Below are 19,144 nucleotides of genomic sequence, written 5' to 3'. Positions count from 1 at the left end.
CTATGGATGTAAAGAAACTCCAAAAAGTACCACAAACAAACCATTGGTCTTCAATCACGCGAGGTCGATAGGCTTTACACTGTGAACGCTGTAGAAAGAAAAAAATTGCACATTTCTCGGTGAACATTTTCAGGACCTAAACAAAAAAAAATGGTAAGCTTTCTACAAAAAAACGTAAACAAATTTTTAAAAGGGTTTTGTTCTGGAAGAAGAAAAAAAAATGTCCCGAAGGGGTTAAAGGATCGTGTGATGATGATGATCCAGCAGAGTCAGCTGCTGCTGTGAGCGGTTAGCGCCTCCTCCTGATCACTGACAGCTCAGGGCCCTGCTTCCTGGCTGTCATGGCAGGCCCTGCTGGTGACATGTGGAGGGTGAGCCCCAGCAGCAGCGAGGACAAAGCAGAGGAGCAAAGTGCGGAGCACAAGAGGTAAGGACTGAGCCCAAACAAGAAGGGAGGACAGAACCCTGACCCTCCATAACAGCCAGGAGGTAGGAGCACATCTGGGGGTGTCTGCACCTTCCTCGTACCCTCTCACTTTCCTAAATTTCAGAGGCTGGTACTTGGCCCCCGAATGAGCTTGGGTCCATCTATCGTACCCTGTACGGACTGCCGCTCATTAACGCCAGTGAGTGACTTTTAACTCTCACTTCACGGCATAGAGCTGTGCTCCACAGACCTTTGCTCTTATGAAAGCCTTTGTACTTTTGAACAATACCATTGGTTTTACCATGTCGTGTACTGGGAAACGGGGAAAAAAAATCCAAGCGCGGTGAAATTTCAAAGAAAAAAGTGCAATCCCACACTTGTTTTTTGTTTGGCTTTCTCGCTAGGTTCACTAAATGCTAAATCTGACCTGCCATTATGATTCTGCAGGTCATTACGAGTTCATAGACACCAAACATGTCTGGGTTCTTTTTTACTTAAATGGTGGAAAAAATCCATAGTTTGTTAAAAAAAAATTTGTGCCATTTTCCGATACCTGTAGCGTCTCCATTTTTCGTGATCTCAGGCCTGGTGAGGGCTTATTTTTTGTGCGCTGAGCTGACGTTTTTATTTATACCACATTTGTGCAGATACGATCTTTGCACATGTTGCATTTTATTGCAATGTTGCAGCAACCAAAAACCCGTAATTCTGGCGTTTTTTTAATTTTTTTTTTTTCTCACTACACCGTTTAGCATTCAGGTTAATCCTTTTTTAATTGATACTATCTGAAGAGCCCGGCGCTGCCCGGGCATAGTAACTAACTGTGGTTATAGCAAATTATAATTATCCTCCATCCCATAGTCCCGTGCCCATATACCCATCATACATATCCACCATCCCATAGTCCCATGCCCATATACCCATCATACATATCCTCCATCCCATAGTCCCGTGCCCATATACCCATCATACATATTCAAAATCCCAGAGAGGAGTGCCCATAAACCCATCATACATATTCTCCATCCCATAGTCCCGTGCCCATATACCCATCATACATATTCTCCATCCCATAGTCCCGTGCCCATATACCCGTCATACATATCCTCCATCCCATAGTCCCGTGCCCATATACCTATCATACATATCCGCCATCCCATAGTCCAGTGCCCATATACCCATCATGCATATCCTCCATCCCATAGTCCCGTGCCCATATACCCATCATACATATCCTCCATCCCATAGTCCCGTGCCCATATACCCATCATACATATCCTCCATCCCTTAGTCCCATGCCCATATACCCATCATACATATTCGCCATCCCATAGTCGAGTGCCCATATACCCATCACACATCCTCCATCCCATAGGCCCGTGCCCATATACCCGTCATACATATCCTCCATCCCATAGTCCCGTGCCCATATACCCATCATACATATCCTCCATCCCATAGTCCCTTGCCCATATACCTATCATACATATCTGCCATCCCATAGTCCAGTGCCCATATACCCATCATACATATCCTCCATCCCTTAGTCCCGTGCCCATATACCCATCATACATATTCGCCATCCCATAGTCGAGTGCCCATATACCCATCACACATCCTCCATCCCATAGGCCCGTGCCCATATACCCGTCATACATATCCTCCATCCCATAGTCCCGTGTCCATATACCCATCATACATATCCTCCATCCCATAGTCCCATGCCCATATACCCATCATGCATATCCGCCATCCCATAGTCCCGTGCCCATATACCCATCATACATATCCTCCATCCCATAGTCCCATGCCCATATACCCATCATACATATCCGCCATCCCATAGTCCCGTGCCCATATACCCATCATACATATCCGCCATCCCATAGTCCCGTGCCCATATACCCATCATACATATTCTCCATCCCATAGTCCCGTGCCCATATACCCATCATACATATTCTCCATCCCATAGTCAACCATTATGACATCAAAATGAGGGGCGGGGCTTGACGCGCACACACTTTTTCCCCAGTATGTAGACGGGGGCAAAATTGTTTGATGAATTGGAACACGCGGTTTTAAAATTTCGCCTCACAACATAGCTTAGGACACTCTCGGCGTCCAGACGTGTGAGGCTGGAGTCACACACAATGATTAAAAAAAATCGGTCCGATTTTTACGGTACGAAATCGCACAAAGATTTCTTGTCCAGGGATCCGTCTGTCATCCGAATTTCCGGCGATGAACCGATTTTATTTGCATCTAAGCATCTGTTTGACATCCAATGCCTGATGCTCTTTCCTGTTGACCTGGAGAAGTCTTGCGATTTTATCGCAAGTCACACTTGTGGTCCGTTTGTAATCTGATTTTTAATCGCACCCATAGACTTGCATTGGCGAGTCCGATCCGAAAATCGGTGACAATCGCTGCATGCTGCGATTGTCTCGGTCCGAAGAAACATTCCGAAAAAGAATCGGATGATGGGAGCTACACCATAGAATAACATTGGGACGAATGCAATGCGATCTTTTTTTTTTTTTTTTTTTTTTTTTTTTTTTTTATCGCATTGCATTCGTCCGATTTTTTTCGCTAGTGTGACTCCAGCCTGACTGTGCCAAAGCTTGTGGCTGTAGCTGTGACGGTGCGGATGCCAATCCCGGACATACATACATACACACATACATACATACATACATACACACACACTTGAGCTTTATATATTAGATGATTCTGAATGCAGTGATACTAAATGTGTATGTGTGATTATTTTTTTTTTTTTTATTTTGAATGGGGCGAAAGGGGGGTGATTTGTACTTTCATATTTTTTAATTTTTTTTTAAAAAACTTTTTTTCCACTTTTGGCATGCTTCAATAGCCTCCATGGGAGACTAGAAGCTGCCATAACTCGATCGGCTCTGCTACATACAGATGGTGATCAGATCGCCTCTCTGTAGCAGAATTGCTGAATTGTTATGAGAGCCGACCACTGGGTGGCACTCACAGCAATTCAGCAGTGACAACTATATAGAGGTCTGCCAGAGACCTGTGGTTGTCATGAGAACCCATCGGTGACCTGCGATCACGTGACTCGGGTCACCAGTGGGCAGATTTTCAGCGCGATTGCCAGAAGTGCATGTTAAATGCCGCTGTCAGAATTTAACATCGGAATTTAACAGGTTAATTGCCACGGGTAGATCGTGATTCCACCTGCAGCTGTTAGAGGCACATGTTAGCTGTTCAAAACAGCTGACGTGTCAAAGATTACCGCCGGAGCCCACATCAGGGGGAGGAACTTTGACATCGGCGTATTATTACGCCCAATGTTGGAAAGGGGTTTAAAAACGCACTCATGAGACGGTTCGTTATTATCTGCGTGGCTTTCTCTTGGCCATATGTGGGCACCTTCCGTGTGACACGTGCCGGAATGGATACAGAATAGAAGTGAAAGATTTGTATGTAGATGATAGTGATGAGCGTGCATGCTCGAGTAAGGTGTTATCCGAGCACACTCGTGTCTTAATCTAGTGTCTTTGGCGTGCTCGAAAACTATGTTCGAGTCCCTGTGGCTTCATGTCCCGCGGGTGTTCAACAGCTGCAACACATACAGGGACTGCCTGTTAGTCAATCCCTGCATGTGTTGCGGTTGTCGAACATCCAAGAGACAAGCAGCCTCGGCAACTCGAGCATAATTTTTTTAGCATGCCGAAATGTTTGATTAGCACTACTGTACATGGATTATCCTAAAAAAAACAAACATTTTATTAAAAGTGTTTATTACTGGGTTAGTAATGGTAGAGTCTGATAGATACTTCTCTATTGCTAACCCCAGGGCTTGATGGCAGATGTGATTTTTGACAAAAGACATCTGTAATCAATGCTAACTGCCATTACCCCAATTGCTATCACACCAGGGCGATCGGGAAGAACCGGGCAAAGCTCCGGAATTGGAGCATCTTGTGATGTGGCAATTCTGGGGTGGCTGCTATTTTTAGGCTGTGAAGGACCCAATATCCATGGACCTTCACTGTCTGATAATATCAGTTCCCAGCTGTTTGCTTTACCTTGACTGGTTATCAAAAAAATGAGGGACCCCACATCATTTTTTAAAAATTATTTGGTTAATCCATGAACAGTAAACTACACATGCAGCACTAATTATATCTCAGATATCTATATTTATCTCTATCTAGAGCTACAGTGGGGAAAATAAGTATTTGATATACTGCCGTTTTTTGCAAATTTTCCCACCTACAAAGAATGGAGAGGTGTGTAATTTTTATCGTAGGTACACTTCACCAGTGAGAGACAGAATCTAAAAATATAAAAAACAGAAAATCACATTGTATGATTTTTACATAATTTAATTGCATTATATTGCATGAAATAAGTATTTGATCACCAACCAACCAGCAGGAATTCTGGCTGTCACAGACCTGTTAATTTTTCTATAAGAAGCCCTCCTACCTGTCCACGCCCTCAATCACACTCCATCCTCTCTACCATGGCCAGGACCAAAGAGCTGTCTAAGGACATCAGGGACAAAATTGTAGGCTTGCACAAGGCTGGAAAGGGCTACAGGACAATAGGCAAGCAGCTTGGTGAGAAGGCAACAACTGCTGGCACAATTATTAGAAAATGGAAGAAACACAAGATGACTATCAATCTTCCTCAGTCTGAGGCTCCTTGCAAGATCTCGCCTCGTGGAGTAAGGACAATTCTGAGAAAGGTCAGAAATCAACCCAGAACTCTACGGCAGTTTCTGGTCAATGACCTGAAGAGAGCTGGGACTACAGCCTCAAACTTTATCATTAGCAACACACTGTGCTGTCATAGATTAAATCCTGCAGGGCACGCAAGATCCCCCTGCTCACCAGCACATCTCCAGGCTTGTTTGAAGTTAAAGCAATGATCATCTGGATGACCCAGAGGAGACATGGGAGAATGTCACATGGTCAGATGAGACCAGAGTAGAACTTTTTGGTATCAACACCACTCACTGTGTTTGGCGAAAGATGAAGGATGAGTACAACTCCAAGAACACCGTCCCAATCGTGAAGCATGGTGGGAGAAACATCACACTTTGGGCATGCTTTTCTTCAAAGGGGACATGGTGACTGCATCGTTTTGAAGGGAGGAATGATGGAGTCATATATCTTGAGATTTTGGCCACAACCTCCTTCCCTCCGTAAGAGCATTGAAAAGTGGTCGTGGCTGGGTCTTTCAGCATGATGACCCGAAACTCGCAGCCAGGGCAACAAAGACCTAGCCAGACTCCAGACCTGAACCCAATAGAAAATCTTTGGAGGGAGTTGAAACTCAATGCAGCCCAGCAACAGCCCCGAAACCTGAGAGATCTGGAGAAAATCTGTATGGAGGAGGGGGCCAAAATCCCCACTGCAGTGTGCCAACTTTTTCAAGAACTACAGGAAACGTCTGACCTCTGTAATTGCAAACAAAGCTTTCTGGACCAAATATTAAGTTCTGTTTTTCTATTGTATCAAATACTTATTTCATGCAATAAAATGCAAATTAATTATCTAAAAGTCCTACAATGCGATTTTCTGGCTTTTATTTTTAGATCCTGTCTCTCACAGGTGAAGTGTACCTATGATAAAAATTACAGACCTCTCCGTTCTTTGTAGGTGGGAAATGTGCAAAATTGGCAGTGTATCAAATACTTATTTACCCGTCTGTATATATCTCTATCTAAGTCATAAACACATAACCATCTGTCATTTCTAATTGGGCATGTCTCCACGTAGCATTTAATCCGCAGCGTCCAGATGAAATGAAATCCTATCTCCACTATGCGTCCGAATACGCGGGTGACACACCCGCTAAACCGGACATGCAGCGCGTCTATTTAGACCGCAGCATGTCTGTTTACTTTATGGAGATGCGTAGTCTCTGCAAGGTAAACAACCTATTCTATGGATACGCTGCGGCGATTCCGGATGTGTTCAATGAGCACATCCGGAATCACTGCACGTACAGAAGGGGGCGCTGATTTGGGCAGGAGTGGGGTTTCCGCTCCGTCCAAAGCGCAGACATTACAGTACGTGGAAACGTACCCTTATACATTCTATTCCAGTACGGCCCCATAGATTATACTGGGTGTGGTGTGTGTGTCTCCGTACATATGAAAATGGACACCACATGTACCAGAAACACGGACGTGTGAAGGGGCCTAAGCACGCAGATATTTTTTGCTTTTACTTTGTTTTTTTTCCTCCCCCTTTTTACAAGTCATCTTTTGTTCTTTTTCCTTTTTCTTTAAATTAGGGCTTGTCTTTTGCGGCACAGGTTGTAGTTTTTAAATGGTGCCAATTCACTTTACCATATAATGTGTTGAAAACGTGGAAAAAATCTATATGCATTGAAAAAAAACGGACAGCACTCAGACCAATTTTATTTTGGGCAGAGCAGATTGGCATTTTTTCATGGGACAAATTTCAGTCTTTCATGTGTTGTCTACGGGTGAGCAAAAAAAAAGCACTACAAAAAATGGATTCCTTAATAGGGTTGTCCAGACTCGGGGTTCAAGTCTACAGTCACTCTTTGTGACTGCAGACTTGTGAATTCTCAAAGCGTGTAGTCGCATGCTGTCAGGATTTGTCAGGAGCAGGTGGGCACATGACTAGAAGTATCTGATTTGCATACATGTCACATGACAACTAGACGTGCATGGGCTCGCTCAATGCAAGTGTATTGAGTGAGGCCGGACACGTCTAGTCGGAATGTGACCGAGGGCATGCAAATCACCTACTTGTGGTTATATGAACGCCCGCTCACTATGCTGGTGATGGAGAATCCTGACAGTGTGCAGTGTGCACGCTGTGAGGATTCACATTGAGTGATTGCAGACTTGAGCCCCATGCCTAGACAACCCCTTTAAGGAGCCACGATATAGTATCAGCTTTTTACGTAGAAAAATTGAACCTTATGGCTTTGTGCTCACGGAGGTTGAACTTTGTAAAAATACAAAAAACAAAGGTGGATATTTCTTATCCAATTTTATTTTTCAGCACATTATATAATGAAATAAATGGCGTCCTTCAAAACTAAAAAACTTGCCCGGAAAAAAATAAATAAGCCAGCGCATGTTGGTTTCGACAGGAAAGTAAAAAAAAGTTGCGGTATGTCACTTGGAAGGCATGGAGGAAAACTCAGAAGCAAAGAGGGGACCCATTGGCACTCTGCCCCGACTAGGCCCATGAAGGTGCAGGATATTAAACATTGCAGGGATGAAACTTCTCATTAAAATGTGAAGGGAGGGATGACTTGTACGATGAGAGCTGTACAGTCTGGGGTTATAATTGCCTCTGTCTTCACTGTCAATTTCCAAGCTAATTTTTATCTGTTTTATGACAAGTATTAGGGAGAAGATCAAGAGCCGCCTCGAGAAATATGATGTTGGCAGCCGATACACCCACATTCCTCTCCCGAAAGCTTCGATCCTGCTCCCCTTATTAATTAAACAAGGGAAGCCGCATCTTCTCCTGACTGTCAGATCAATGCAAGTAAGTCACCGGCGGATCTGTGCTGCGTATTTCCCACACTTCGCTCTTCATTATATGTTCTGTGTTAGAACGGAACAATTATCTGCTGTTGTGTCTCATTTAGACGTCACATCTCGAAAAGATGTTTTACTTAGAAGGCAAAAAAAACAATATGGCTTCATCTGTCTTCTGTATCCGTAGACCTGAATACCGTAATCCTATATGTATGTGAACCTGAATCAATATCGTCTGATAATTCGGGAAGTGACATTTGATTCCAGCACAAAACTGTAATAGAAAGCAGAATATTGGTCATCTATAATCGATAAGGTCCTTCCTCTCATTAGAGATTGTATTTGCCTTTGCCCGTCTGCCGAAAATGACAGGTGACCAAATCCAGGCAGAATTGGGCTATGTGCACATGACATCTTTTTCAGGTGGACTCTGCAAAAGCACCCCATAAAATGCACTGTAATATTTGAAACAACATATGTGACATGCACAAGTGTAAACAAGTCAGTAAGACAATGCTCACATCACCCAATGGCTGAAACACAACAAGAGGACACAAAATGACAAATTTGCAAAAACTCTGCAGTAAAAAAACATGACAGTAATCAGCAAGTGCTGTATAACAAATACAGGGTATTTAGTCGATACGTTTTTTTGCAAAAAATGTATACCAAGCCACTTCACCACGTCATGGTAACCCTTCGCGAAGCAGTCCCTATCTAATGTATTTAAAACCTGAACATGTGAACAGTGTCTAAATAAACAGGATACAGACAGGCGCCTCCTAGTATATGGGCTTGTGGTGTAAGACAGCTCATTTATGTTCATGTTACACAGGAGAGGGGTGGGGTCTCCCAAACCATGCTTAGCAAGGAAAAATGGGTTAAAAACATATGTGACATGCACAAGTGTGAACAAGTCAGTAAGACAATGCTCACACCACCCAATGGCTGAAACACAACAAGAGAACACAAAATGACAAATTTGCAAAAATACTCTGCAGTAAAAAACATGACAGTAATCAGCAAGTGCTGTATAACAAATACAGGGTATTTAGTCGATACGTTTTTTGCAAAAAATGTATACCAAGCCACTTCACCATGTCATGGTAACCCTTCGCGAAGCAATCCCTATCTAATGTATTTAAAACCTGAACATGTGAACAGTGTCTAAATGAACAGGATACAGACAGGCGCCTCCTAGTATATGGGCTTGTGGTGTACGACAGCTCATTTATGTGCATGTCACACAGGAGAGGAGTGGGGTCTCCCAAATACATTAGATAGGGACTGCTTCGTGAAGGGTTGACGTGGAGAAGCGGCTTGGTATACATTTTTTGCAAAAAACGTATCGACTAAATACCCTGTATTTGTTATACAGCACTTGCTGATTACTGTCATGTTTTTTACTGCAGAGCATTTTTGCAAATTTGTCATTTTGTGTTCTCTTGTTGTGTTTCAGCCATTGGGTGGTGTGAGCATTGTCTTACTGACTTGTTCACACTTGTGCATGTCGCATATGTTTTTAATCCGTTTTTCCTTGCTGAGCATGGTTTGGGAGACCCCACCCCTCTCCTGTGTGACATGCACATAAATGAGCTGTCTTACACCACAAGCCCATATACTAGGAGGCGCCTGTCTGTATCCTGTTCATTTAGACCCTGTGCACATGTTCAGGTTTTAAATACATTAGATAGGGACTGCTTCGTGAAGGGTTACCATGACGTGGTGAAGCGGCTTGGTATACATTTTTTGCCAAAAACGTATCGACTAAATACCCTGTATTTGTTATACAGCACTTGCTGATTACTGTCATGTCTTTTACTGCAGCGTATTAGTGCAAATTTGTCATTTTGTGTTCTCTTGTTGTGTTTCATATTTGAAACGACGTAGAGAAAAACCACCGGTGGTGGAGCCACTCCAAGAAAAATGGCGATGCCATCAACAGTCACCTCTGTGATAAGACCATCAGTGTTTTCTTGGTGTCTTCACCTGGGAAAACCTGGCCACTGCGAAAGTGTAAATAACCCCGTGTGCACATAGTTTTTGAAGCAGAAACTCTCCAGATCCTCCTCCAAATCTCAAAACGCCCCAAAAAACTTTGTTTCCGCTCAGTGGCTATGCGCACACAGAGTATTTCTAGAAGTTTTTGGAGCAGAAACTTTCCAAATCCTCCTTCAAAATTTTGATTTTTCCACTTTTCCAATTTTTGATTTGCAAACACTTGTTAGCTCAAAAGCAATAACTCCAATCCAAATACATGTGTACACTCAGCTTAGCGTGGATATGTTCTTTATGGGGTAAGGGGCAACCAGGCATAACCAGTGGCAGCTTAGCTCCTGTGAGAACCAAAGTATTGTGCATGTTGAAATTGATCTGCTCTATAATTATGTCTTAAAATCTGTCTTCTGGAAACTCGATGGGCTTCCTTACACATTGGATAGTCAGACATTCCCAGTGAAACCTCCAAATTTCACTGACATTAATCTAATATATATGGTCGGCCTAACAATTCACACCTCCACAATAGGCTGAGAACTTTAAAAGTGATTTTTTTTTTTTGTTCAGCGCAATAATAATAATAATAATAATAATAATAATAATAATAATAATAATAATAAATTTTATTTTTATAGCGCCGACATATTCCGCAGCACTTTACATTTCAGAGGGGATTTGTACAGACAATAGACATTACAGCATAACAATAATCACATACAGTAGATTATAACAAATACCAAGAGGAAAGAGGGCCCTGCTCGCAAGCTTACAGTCTATGAGGAAAGAGGGAGACACGAAAGGTGGGTGGTAACAGTTACCCTGATTGTATGGACCAGTCATAATGTTAAGTGTGTAACAGTACAGACACAGAGGGCTAATGGAGGCATAAAGCATGTGGGAACATGATGCGGGGAACCTGGTTATGGTAAAACTTTTGGCTCTGCCACACAGGGATAGATTAGGTTAATGTGTTGGGGTGGTAGGCCAGTCTGAATAAATGCGTTTTCAGGACACGCTTAAAATTGTGGGGATTGGGGACTAATCGTATTGACCTGGGAAGTGCATTCCAAAGAATTGGCGCGGCACGTGTAAAGTCTTGGAGACGGGAGTGGGAGGTTCTGACTATTGAGGATGCTAATCTCAGGTCATCAGCAGAACGGAGGGCGCGGGTAGGGTGGTATACTGAAACAAGGAAGGAGATGTAGGGTGGTGCTGAGCCATGGAGGGCTTTGTGAGTGAGGGTAATAAGTTTATACTGAATTCTGGAGTGGATGGGTAGCCAGTGTAATGACTGGCACAAGGTAGAGGCATCGGTGTAACGATTGGTGAGGAATATGATCCTGGCTGCAGCATTCAAGACAGATTGGAGGGGGGAGAGTTTGGTAAGAGGGAGACCGATTAGAAGAGAGTTACAATAGTCAAGACGAGAATGAATAAGAGAAACGGTAAGAGTTTTTGCAGAGTCAAAGGTAAGAAAAGGTCGAATTCTAGAAATGTTTTTGAGGTGCAGATGACAAGAGCAAGCCAGTGATCGAATGTGGGGGGCAAAGGAAAGCTCAGAATCAAGTATGACCCCAAGACAGCGGGCCTGTTGCTGGGGAGTAATAGTGGAACCACACACAGAAATGGCAATGTCGGGTATAGGTACATTAGTAGAGGGAGGAAACACCAGGAGTTCAGTCTTTGACAGGTTCAGTTTCAGATATAGTGAGGACATGATATTAGACACAGCGTTTAGACAATCGCCGGTGTTTTCTAGAAAGGCTGGCGTGATGTCAGGAGAAGAAGCGTATAATTGGGTGTCATCAGCATAGAGATGGTACTGGAAATCAAATCTACTGATTGTTTGACCAATAGGGGCAGTGTACAAGGAGAAGAGGAGGGGACCTAGAACCGATCCTTGGGGGACCCCAACAGTAAGGGGAAGATGAGAGGAGGAGGAACTGGCAAAAGATACAGTAAAGGAGCGGTCGGAGAGATAGGAGAACCAGGAGAGAACGGTATCCTTGAGGCCAATGGAATGGAGCATAGTGAGGAGGAGCTGATGATCCACAGTGTCGAATGCTGCAGAGAGATCCAAGAGAATTAGCATGGAGTAGTGACCATTTGATTTAGCTGTTAGCAGATCATTTGAGACTTTAGTGAGGGCAGTTTCAGTGGAGTGTAAAGAGCGGAAACCGGATTGGAGAGGGTCGAGAAGAGAGTTTTCTGAGAGATAGCGGATAAGACGGGAGTGGACCAGGCGTTCCAGGAGTTTAGAGATGAAGGGCAGATTAGAGACAGGTCTATAGTTAGCGGCACAGTTTTGGTCGAGGGATGGTTTTTTTAAGTAGTGGATGTATGATGGCATGCTTAAATGAGAAGGGAAAAATACCAGAAGAGAGAGAGAGGTTAAATATTTTAGTTAGGTGAGGGGTGACAGCAGGGGAAAGGGACTGAAGGAGCTGTGACGGAAATGGGTCACTGGTGCAAGTAGTTGGGCGAGAAGATGCAAGGAGCCTGCTTACTTCTTCTTCTGTGACTGGTTCAAAATCAGAGAGTGAGTTCGATGCAGTGGGGGAGGGAGGACAGTGCATGGTATGAGGTGATTGGGAGATAATTTCCTGTCGGATCTGGTCAATTTTTTCTTTGAAGTAATTGGCCAGATTGTCAGCTCGGAGCTCCGTGGTTGGGGCCTGTACTCTTGGATTGAGTAGAGAATGAAAAGTGTCAAAGAGACGTTTCGGGTTATTGGACAGTGAGGTGATGAGGGTGTTGAAATAGGTTTGTTTGGAGAGGTGAAGGGCAGTGTTGTATGTTCTAAGCATAAACTTAAAATGGATGAAATCTTCGGGTAGATTGGATTTTCTCCACAGACGTTCGGCGCACCTGGAGCACCACTGCAGGAAACGTGTTTGCACCGTGTGCCAGGGTTGTCGCCGTCTGCGTTGTGGTGTTCTATTTATAGGGGGTGCAAATTCATCCAGGGCACTTTGAAGTGTTTCATTGTAATGCTTCAATGCAGAATCAGGACAGGAGAGGGAGGAGATAGGGGCCAATGAAGACTGCAAGTTCTTCATAAGTTTCTGGGTGTTAATGGCCTGTATGTTTCTATAAGTATGGACAGTGGGGGTGACCTGAGCGGCCTGGCAGTTCTTGATAGAGAATGAAAGAAGATTGTGGTCAGAGAGCGGGAGAGGGGAGTTTACAAAATCATCCACTGCACAAAGCCGAGAGAAGACCAAGTCGAGGGAGTTTCCGTCTTCATGCGTTGGAGAATTAGTAAGCTGCGAAAGGCCAAATGAGGAGGTTAGAGATAAAAGGTGAGTAGCAGATGGTGAGAGGGGAAGAGCAATGGGGATGTTGAAATCACCCATGATGAGGGTAGGGATGTCACAGGAGAAAAAATGTGGAAGCCAAGTGGCAAAATGATCCAGGAACTGATGGGAGGGGCCGGGAGGACGATACACCACCGCCACTCGCATGGAGAAGGGGGTGTAGAGTCTGACGGCATGGACCTCAAAAGAAGGGAAGACAAGTGAGGGTACTTGAGGGATAACCTGAAAGGTACATTTTGGTGATAGGAGCAGACCAACGCCTCCACCAGCTCTATTGTCTGATCTTGGGGTATGAGAGAAGTGAAGCCCACCGTATGAAAGAGCAGCAGCAGCGGTAGTGTCTGACTGCTGGATCCAGGTTTCAGTAAGAGCCAGGAGGTTAAGAGAATTAGAAAGGAAAAAGTTATGAATGAAGGAGAGTTTGTTACACACTGAGCGAGAATTCCAAAGTGCACAATTAAGAGAGACAGATGGCATGCAGGGAATATTAATAAGATTAGAGGGGTTTCTGAGTGTAGCAGTCGGGAGGTTTGATTTTCTATAACATGGGGGACCAGGGTTGGGAGCAATGTCTCCTGCGACTAGGAGAAGGAGGATAGAAAGAGTGAGCAGATGGTTAAGTGATTTGTGAGAGCGTCTCTGATGTTGAATGGTGGGACTGACTGGATCTGTGCAGTTTAACAACGTGAAAAGAGCATGAGTGCTATACATAGGAGAGGAAAGAAGCGAGGGGCCAATGTGGATGGAGTGTAGAGAGTTAATGCCAGGGCGGTGGATGTGTGTGAATGCAGCGGCCAGGATTAAAGTTACACAAATGCATATGGTATATATTTGTTGTACTCCAAATGTACAGGGAGTAGATGTATATAAAGGTCTTATAACTGTGTTATAAATGTGTTATAACTGCCAGTACTTTGATAAACTGTACTTGGATAAAGTGTGCATAAATGCCCCCTGCATAAATGCTATCCCCAAGCTATGTCTGAATATATAGGAGGATAAGACTTAGAACTTTTTTTTTTTGTTTTTTTTTTTGTTTTTTGGGCTCTCTCTCTTCTCGTTAATCAATCACACTAAATTGAGACACCAGGACCCAATAAAATGTTGTGGTCAAATAAACACATGTCCAGCACTACATGGATCATAAAGCACTTTGAAAAGTTTCTTGACCTCACAACATAAGGGGACAAGCAGAGTAAAAAAACTATATACCAGATATAAGCTTGCAGAGTTGAAAACACAGAGATAGCATTCAGGATTAACTGCTTGCTGACATTGAATGGAGACACAGGAGTGGATTCAGAGCAGAGATTGGAAAAGCTGGTTACCAGATATAAGCTTGCAGAGTTGAAAACACAGAGATAGCATTCAGGATTAACTGCTTGCTGACATTGGCATTTGGCTATAGGAATTTGTTTACACTTGATAACCAATAAGTTGCTATTCACACACACATGCTAATGTTTGTTTGTTTTTTTAGCTAAAAACGATGCCGGGAGATGTGTGCTTTCCTGGTGGAAGACAGGAATATTCAGAAGAAGATGATATCCAGACGGCTCTCCGAGAAGCCCAAGAAGAGATCGGCCTGTGTCCTGAGCAAGTAGAAATCGTTGGCAGGCTAGTTCCTACTTTTTCCCGGGTAAATATAAATCACAAGATCTTTTAACTGATTCTTGTAATATGATGTTAAAGTAATTATTTTCTGCCATGGATATTTGATCAGAGGGGCTTAGACTTCCGAGACCCCTGCCAATGAGCACAATGAAGGTGTGCTACTTCTATACTGCTTTCTCAGGTTTTTTTCAGCCTGTTTTGGGTACTGGAGTTCATAATAACTGCAAATATGTCTTAAACAGTGCCTTGCGAAATTATTCACCTCCTTGGATTTTTACCTATTTTGCTCTGATATTGACAATGGCATTTAAGTGGTTAAACAGCAGCCATCACTTCAATTGCTACTGTTATACAGTAATACAGCAGGTATATGCAATGTATGGAGCGAGGTCAGCTCCTGACACCTGCACCCATGTAACCTGTTGGCAAAGTACTTGGGTTTCATGCTCTGGCATGCTACATGAAAGTGGTAGTCCTGGCTGGGTGTGTGGACTTTAGTTATGGAGGGTTCTATGCCCTGCAGAAGCCATGATGTCGGTGACTTTGGCAGGCCAGGACCAGATGTTAGAGTTCAATGAGGGAGACCACCACTCAAAAGTAAACAGTCTTTTACTGAATGATAATGTGGAAAGAAGTACCTACAGGGGATATTGGGTACACCACTTCATGGACATTTCTTAGAACATATGATATATTCATGCACCTTCCGTTCCTTCTCTGAGCTTGCTCCGCTCTGTCCGTTAACCCCTCTCTTGGTCAAAATTGTTGGTACCCCTCGTTTAATGACAGAAAAACCCACAATGGTAACATAAATAACTTGAATCTGACAAAAGTAGTAATATAAATAAAAAAAATCTATGAAAATGAACAAATGAAAGTCAGACATTGCTTTTCAGCCATGCTTCCATAGAATTTAAAAAATGGGCCTGTATAGAGGGCTACAGATACTCACTGTGCTGTTTGGTGACATGGTGTGTAACACACTCAACATGGACCAGAGGAAGCAAAGGAAAGAGTTGTCTCAAGAGATTAGAATGAAAATTATAGACAAACATGTTAAAGGTAAAAGTTATAAGACCATCTCCAAGCAGCTTGATGTTCCTGTGACTACAACTGCACATACAGAAATTTAAGCTCCATTGGACTGTAGCCAACCTCCCTGGACGTGACGACAGGAGGAAAATTGATGACAAATCAAAGAGACGGATAATACGAATGGTAACAAAAGAGCCCAGAAAAACTTCTAAACAGATTAAAGGAGAACTTGAAGCTCAAGGAACAGTGACAGATTGCACCATCCGTCGTTGTATGAGCCAAAGCGCAATTCATAGGAGACGACCAAGGAGGATACCATTGTTGGAAAAATAATCATAAAAAACCCAGACTGGAATTTGCCAAACTAAATGTTGACAAGCCACAAAGCTTCTGGGATAATGTCCTATGGACAGATGAGACAAAAATGGAACTTTTTGGCAAGGCACATCAGCTCTATGTTCACAGACGGAAAAATGAAACATATCAAGAAAAGAACACAGTCCCTACTGTGAAACATGGAGGAGGCTCTGTTATGTTATATACTACAGTGCGCAGGTGCCAGGAAAGGTCAGAAAGGTCTCCGCGACTGCGCACTGCAGTACTTTACTCTGCCCTCAACAGGGCAGAGAAAGTACGCCTGCGCAGGAGCCGCAGCAGAAGTGAGGAGGACGTCATCTCTAGAAGATGGGAGGCGCCGAACCGTGACGCCCACCACACCCGACCCCGGGTGAGTATAATCTAACTTGTTTTTCCAGGACGTCCCCCTGACAGCACCATGGAGGACGTCCTCCTCCTCACAGGGACAGGAAAGCACACGAGAGGTTAAAAGTTCCGCCCCACCCATCTCCCTCAGTGTTTTCCTGTCCCTGCATGGAGGGACACGTGAGAGGAGCGCAGCAGCGTACTCAACGGACTCAGGGGGATCGTGCGGCCAGTCCAAGTCTTCCCCCTGCGTAGACGCCCAGGGCTGAAACTCCCCGGTGGGGAGTCCCTCTGCCCCAAAGCCCAGGAGCAGGACATCGCTCCTGGAGGAGCCGCTCCTCCCGGCTCCATGTTTGACCGCGAAGGCTGGTCCCCCGCAGGCAGCTGGTCGAGAGGGCGCCGGCATCAGGAGGCGGGGCGCATGGAGGAAGTGGCCAGAGGAGATTACCGGCCTATCGCAGAGCGCGCGCGTCACTTCCGGTGACGTCACGCGCCGGCTTTGAAAGGTCTGCGCGAGCTCCAGGAGCCTGCATGTCTCTGGAAGCGCAGGAAAGATGGACGTAGAACAAGCGATTGGAGGGGTAAGTGCGCCTGGCGCTGAGCTCCCTCTCCATGCCACCCTCTGCGGCCAATGTAGTAGCCTGATTTCCCAAACCTCTATCACCAGGATAAGGGAACACCAGCGCCCCCCTGTCCGTGGTCAAGGACCCGTCAAAAGCCGCATCTAAAACGATCAAATGCCCGGTATGCAGGGTAAAGCTGCCAGACACCTTCACTAAAACCCTCTGCGGGCCCTGCACGTCAAGAGTGATAGAAGAGCAGCCGTCACTCCTAGCCAAGATGAGGTCCCTGATTCGTGAGGAGGTCCAGGCCTCCAGAGGCAGTCTCACGCACCGATCCCCCAGCCCAGGGCCAAGCCAAAAGCGTCCTAGATGGGAGGCGGAGATGTCCGAGCCAAGCTCAGAGGAGAGGTCCGACTTCTGGGACTCAGATCCAGAGGAGGAAGGGGAGATCCCGGCGGACAGGCAGGATCTGGGCAGGAAATACCTGTTCAGACTGGAGGACACGGATGATCTGGTCCAGGCGGTGAGGAACACCATGCACATGGAGGAAGTTCCGAAACCACAATCCAGACAGGACCTAATGTTTGGAGGATCTCGTTTCTCAAACCCAGACAGTGTTTCCCATAAGCAAATACATAAATACAATGATCCGCGAGGAATGGAAGGACGCGGAAAGACGTCTGGTACTATCCCGGGACTTCAAAGGTCGACTGCCGTTTGATCCAGAAGAAACACGGTCGTGGGAGGAGGTTCCGAAGATTGACGTTCCAGTGGCCAAGGTCACCAAGAAAACCGCCATACAATTTGAAGACTCATCTAGCCTCCGGGATCCGATGGATGGAAAGGCGGACGTTCTATTAAAAAAAACCTGGGAGACCTCGGGGGCCCTTATCAGGGCTAACATAGCAGCCACCTCGGTGGCCAGATCTATGTTTTTGTGGTTGGGGCAGTTGGAGGATCACCTTACCAACAAGACTCCTAGGTCTGAGATCCTGGCTTCCCTTCCCCTCATGAAGTCGGCCACGGCGTTCCTGTCAGATACGTCAGCCGAATCAGTAAGATTTGCAGCCAGAAATGGCTCCCTCTCTAATGCCACCCGAAGAGCGGTCTGGCTTAAACCATGGTCAGGAGATAACGCCTCTAAAGCAAAACATTGCTCCCTTCCCTTCTCAGGTCTAAAAGTTTTCGGACCAGCCCTGGATAATATCTTGGAGCTGGTGTCCAACAAAAATAAGGGATTCCCAGAGGAAAGGCCTAAGCGGTCCCAGCCCTTTCGGAGAGTGCCCTTCTATAGCAGAGACACATCCTAGGACCCAGGTTAGGTCTAGTAGGGGCTCGTACAGAAGCCCCCACGGCCAAGGTGGGAGAAACAAAGGTTCTCTTTTTCCGTCAACCTCCAGATCCAGGAGGCAATGATGCCATAGGTATCGGGGGATGACTTCGCCATTTTGCGGCAAACTGGTCCCGGGTTACCCAGAATCAGTGGGTCCTCAGAACCTTCACGGAGGGCTACAGTATAGAGCTCTATTCCCCCCCCCCCCCTCAACAGATATATTATCCCTACTATCGTCCAGATGGACTCATCAATGTGGGTGGACATACACGACATGATCGTGTCACAGGTTATAGTGCCAGTTCCTCGGACAGAAAGGGGAAGAGGGCACTATTCCTCCCTGTTCTCCATCGCGAAGCTGTCTGGTGAGGCTTGGACTATTATAAATTTAAAGCCTCTAAATACCTGGGTAAGGTACAAAAGATTCCGGATGGAATCTATCCGGTCCGCAATACAGTTAATAGACAGGGACGCGGTAATGTGCACTCTCGACCTGAAGAGTGAGTACTATCAGGTCCCTATCCACCCCTCATCAGAGTTTACTAAGATTCGCAGTGAAATTTCCAACCCGGACCTGCCACTTCCAGTTCCAATGCCTTCCATTCGGCCTGGCCTCGGCCCCCCGAATCTTCACAAAGT

At 45.0% G+C, this 19,144-nt stretch overlaps 1 protein-coding gene across 2 annotated transcripts in view; it reads left to right on the top strand.

Moving 5' to 3' along the window:
• The first annotated feature begins 278 nt into the window (after window positions 1–278).
• The window catches only part of NUDT7 (nudix hydrolase 7), a 25,190-nt gene continuing 6,324 nt past the window's right edge, over window positions 279–19,144 (top strand). Inside the window, exons 1-3 of one of the 2 annotated variants that reach the window (XM_073582791.1) lie at window positions 279–427; window positions 7,803–7,950; window positions 14,739–14,897. In XM_073582791.1, the coding sequence (XP_073438892.1) occupies window positions 342–427; window positions 7,803–7,950; window positions 14,739–14,897 (393 nt within the window). In that variant the 5' untranslated portion in view covers window positions 279–341. The remainder of the gene's footprint in view (window positions 428–7,802; window positions 7,951–14,738; window positions 14,898–19,144) is intronic. The other variant, XM_073582801.1, reaches the window with a different exon arrangement.

Source organism: Dendrobates tinctorius, unplaced genomic scaffold (assembly GCF_039654945.1).
Source record: "Dendrobates tinctorius isolate UK_male_01 unplaced genomic scaffold, ASM3965494v1 ptg000009l, whole genome shotgun sequence".
Classification (NCBI taxonomy): domain Eukaryota; kingdom Metazoa; phylum Chordata; class Amphibia; order Anura; family Dendrobatidae; genus Dendrobates; species Dendrobates tinctorius.
The sequence above is the reverse complement of the archived record's forward strand: the minus strand, read 5'-3'. Positions and strand labels throughout refer to the sequence as shown.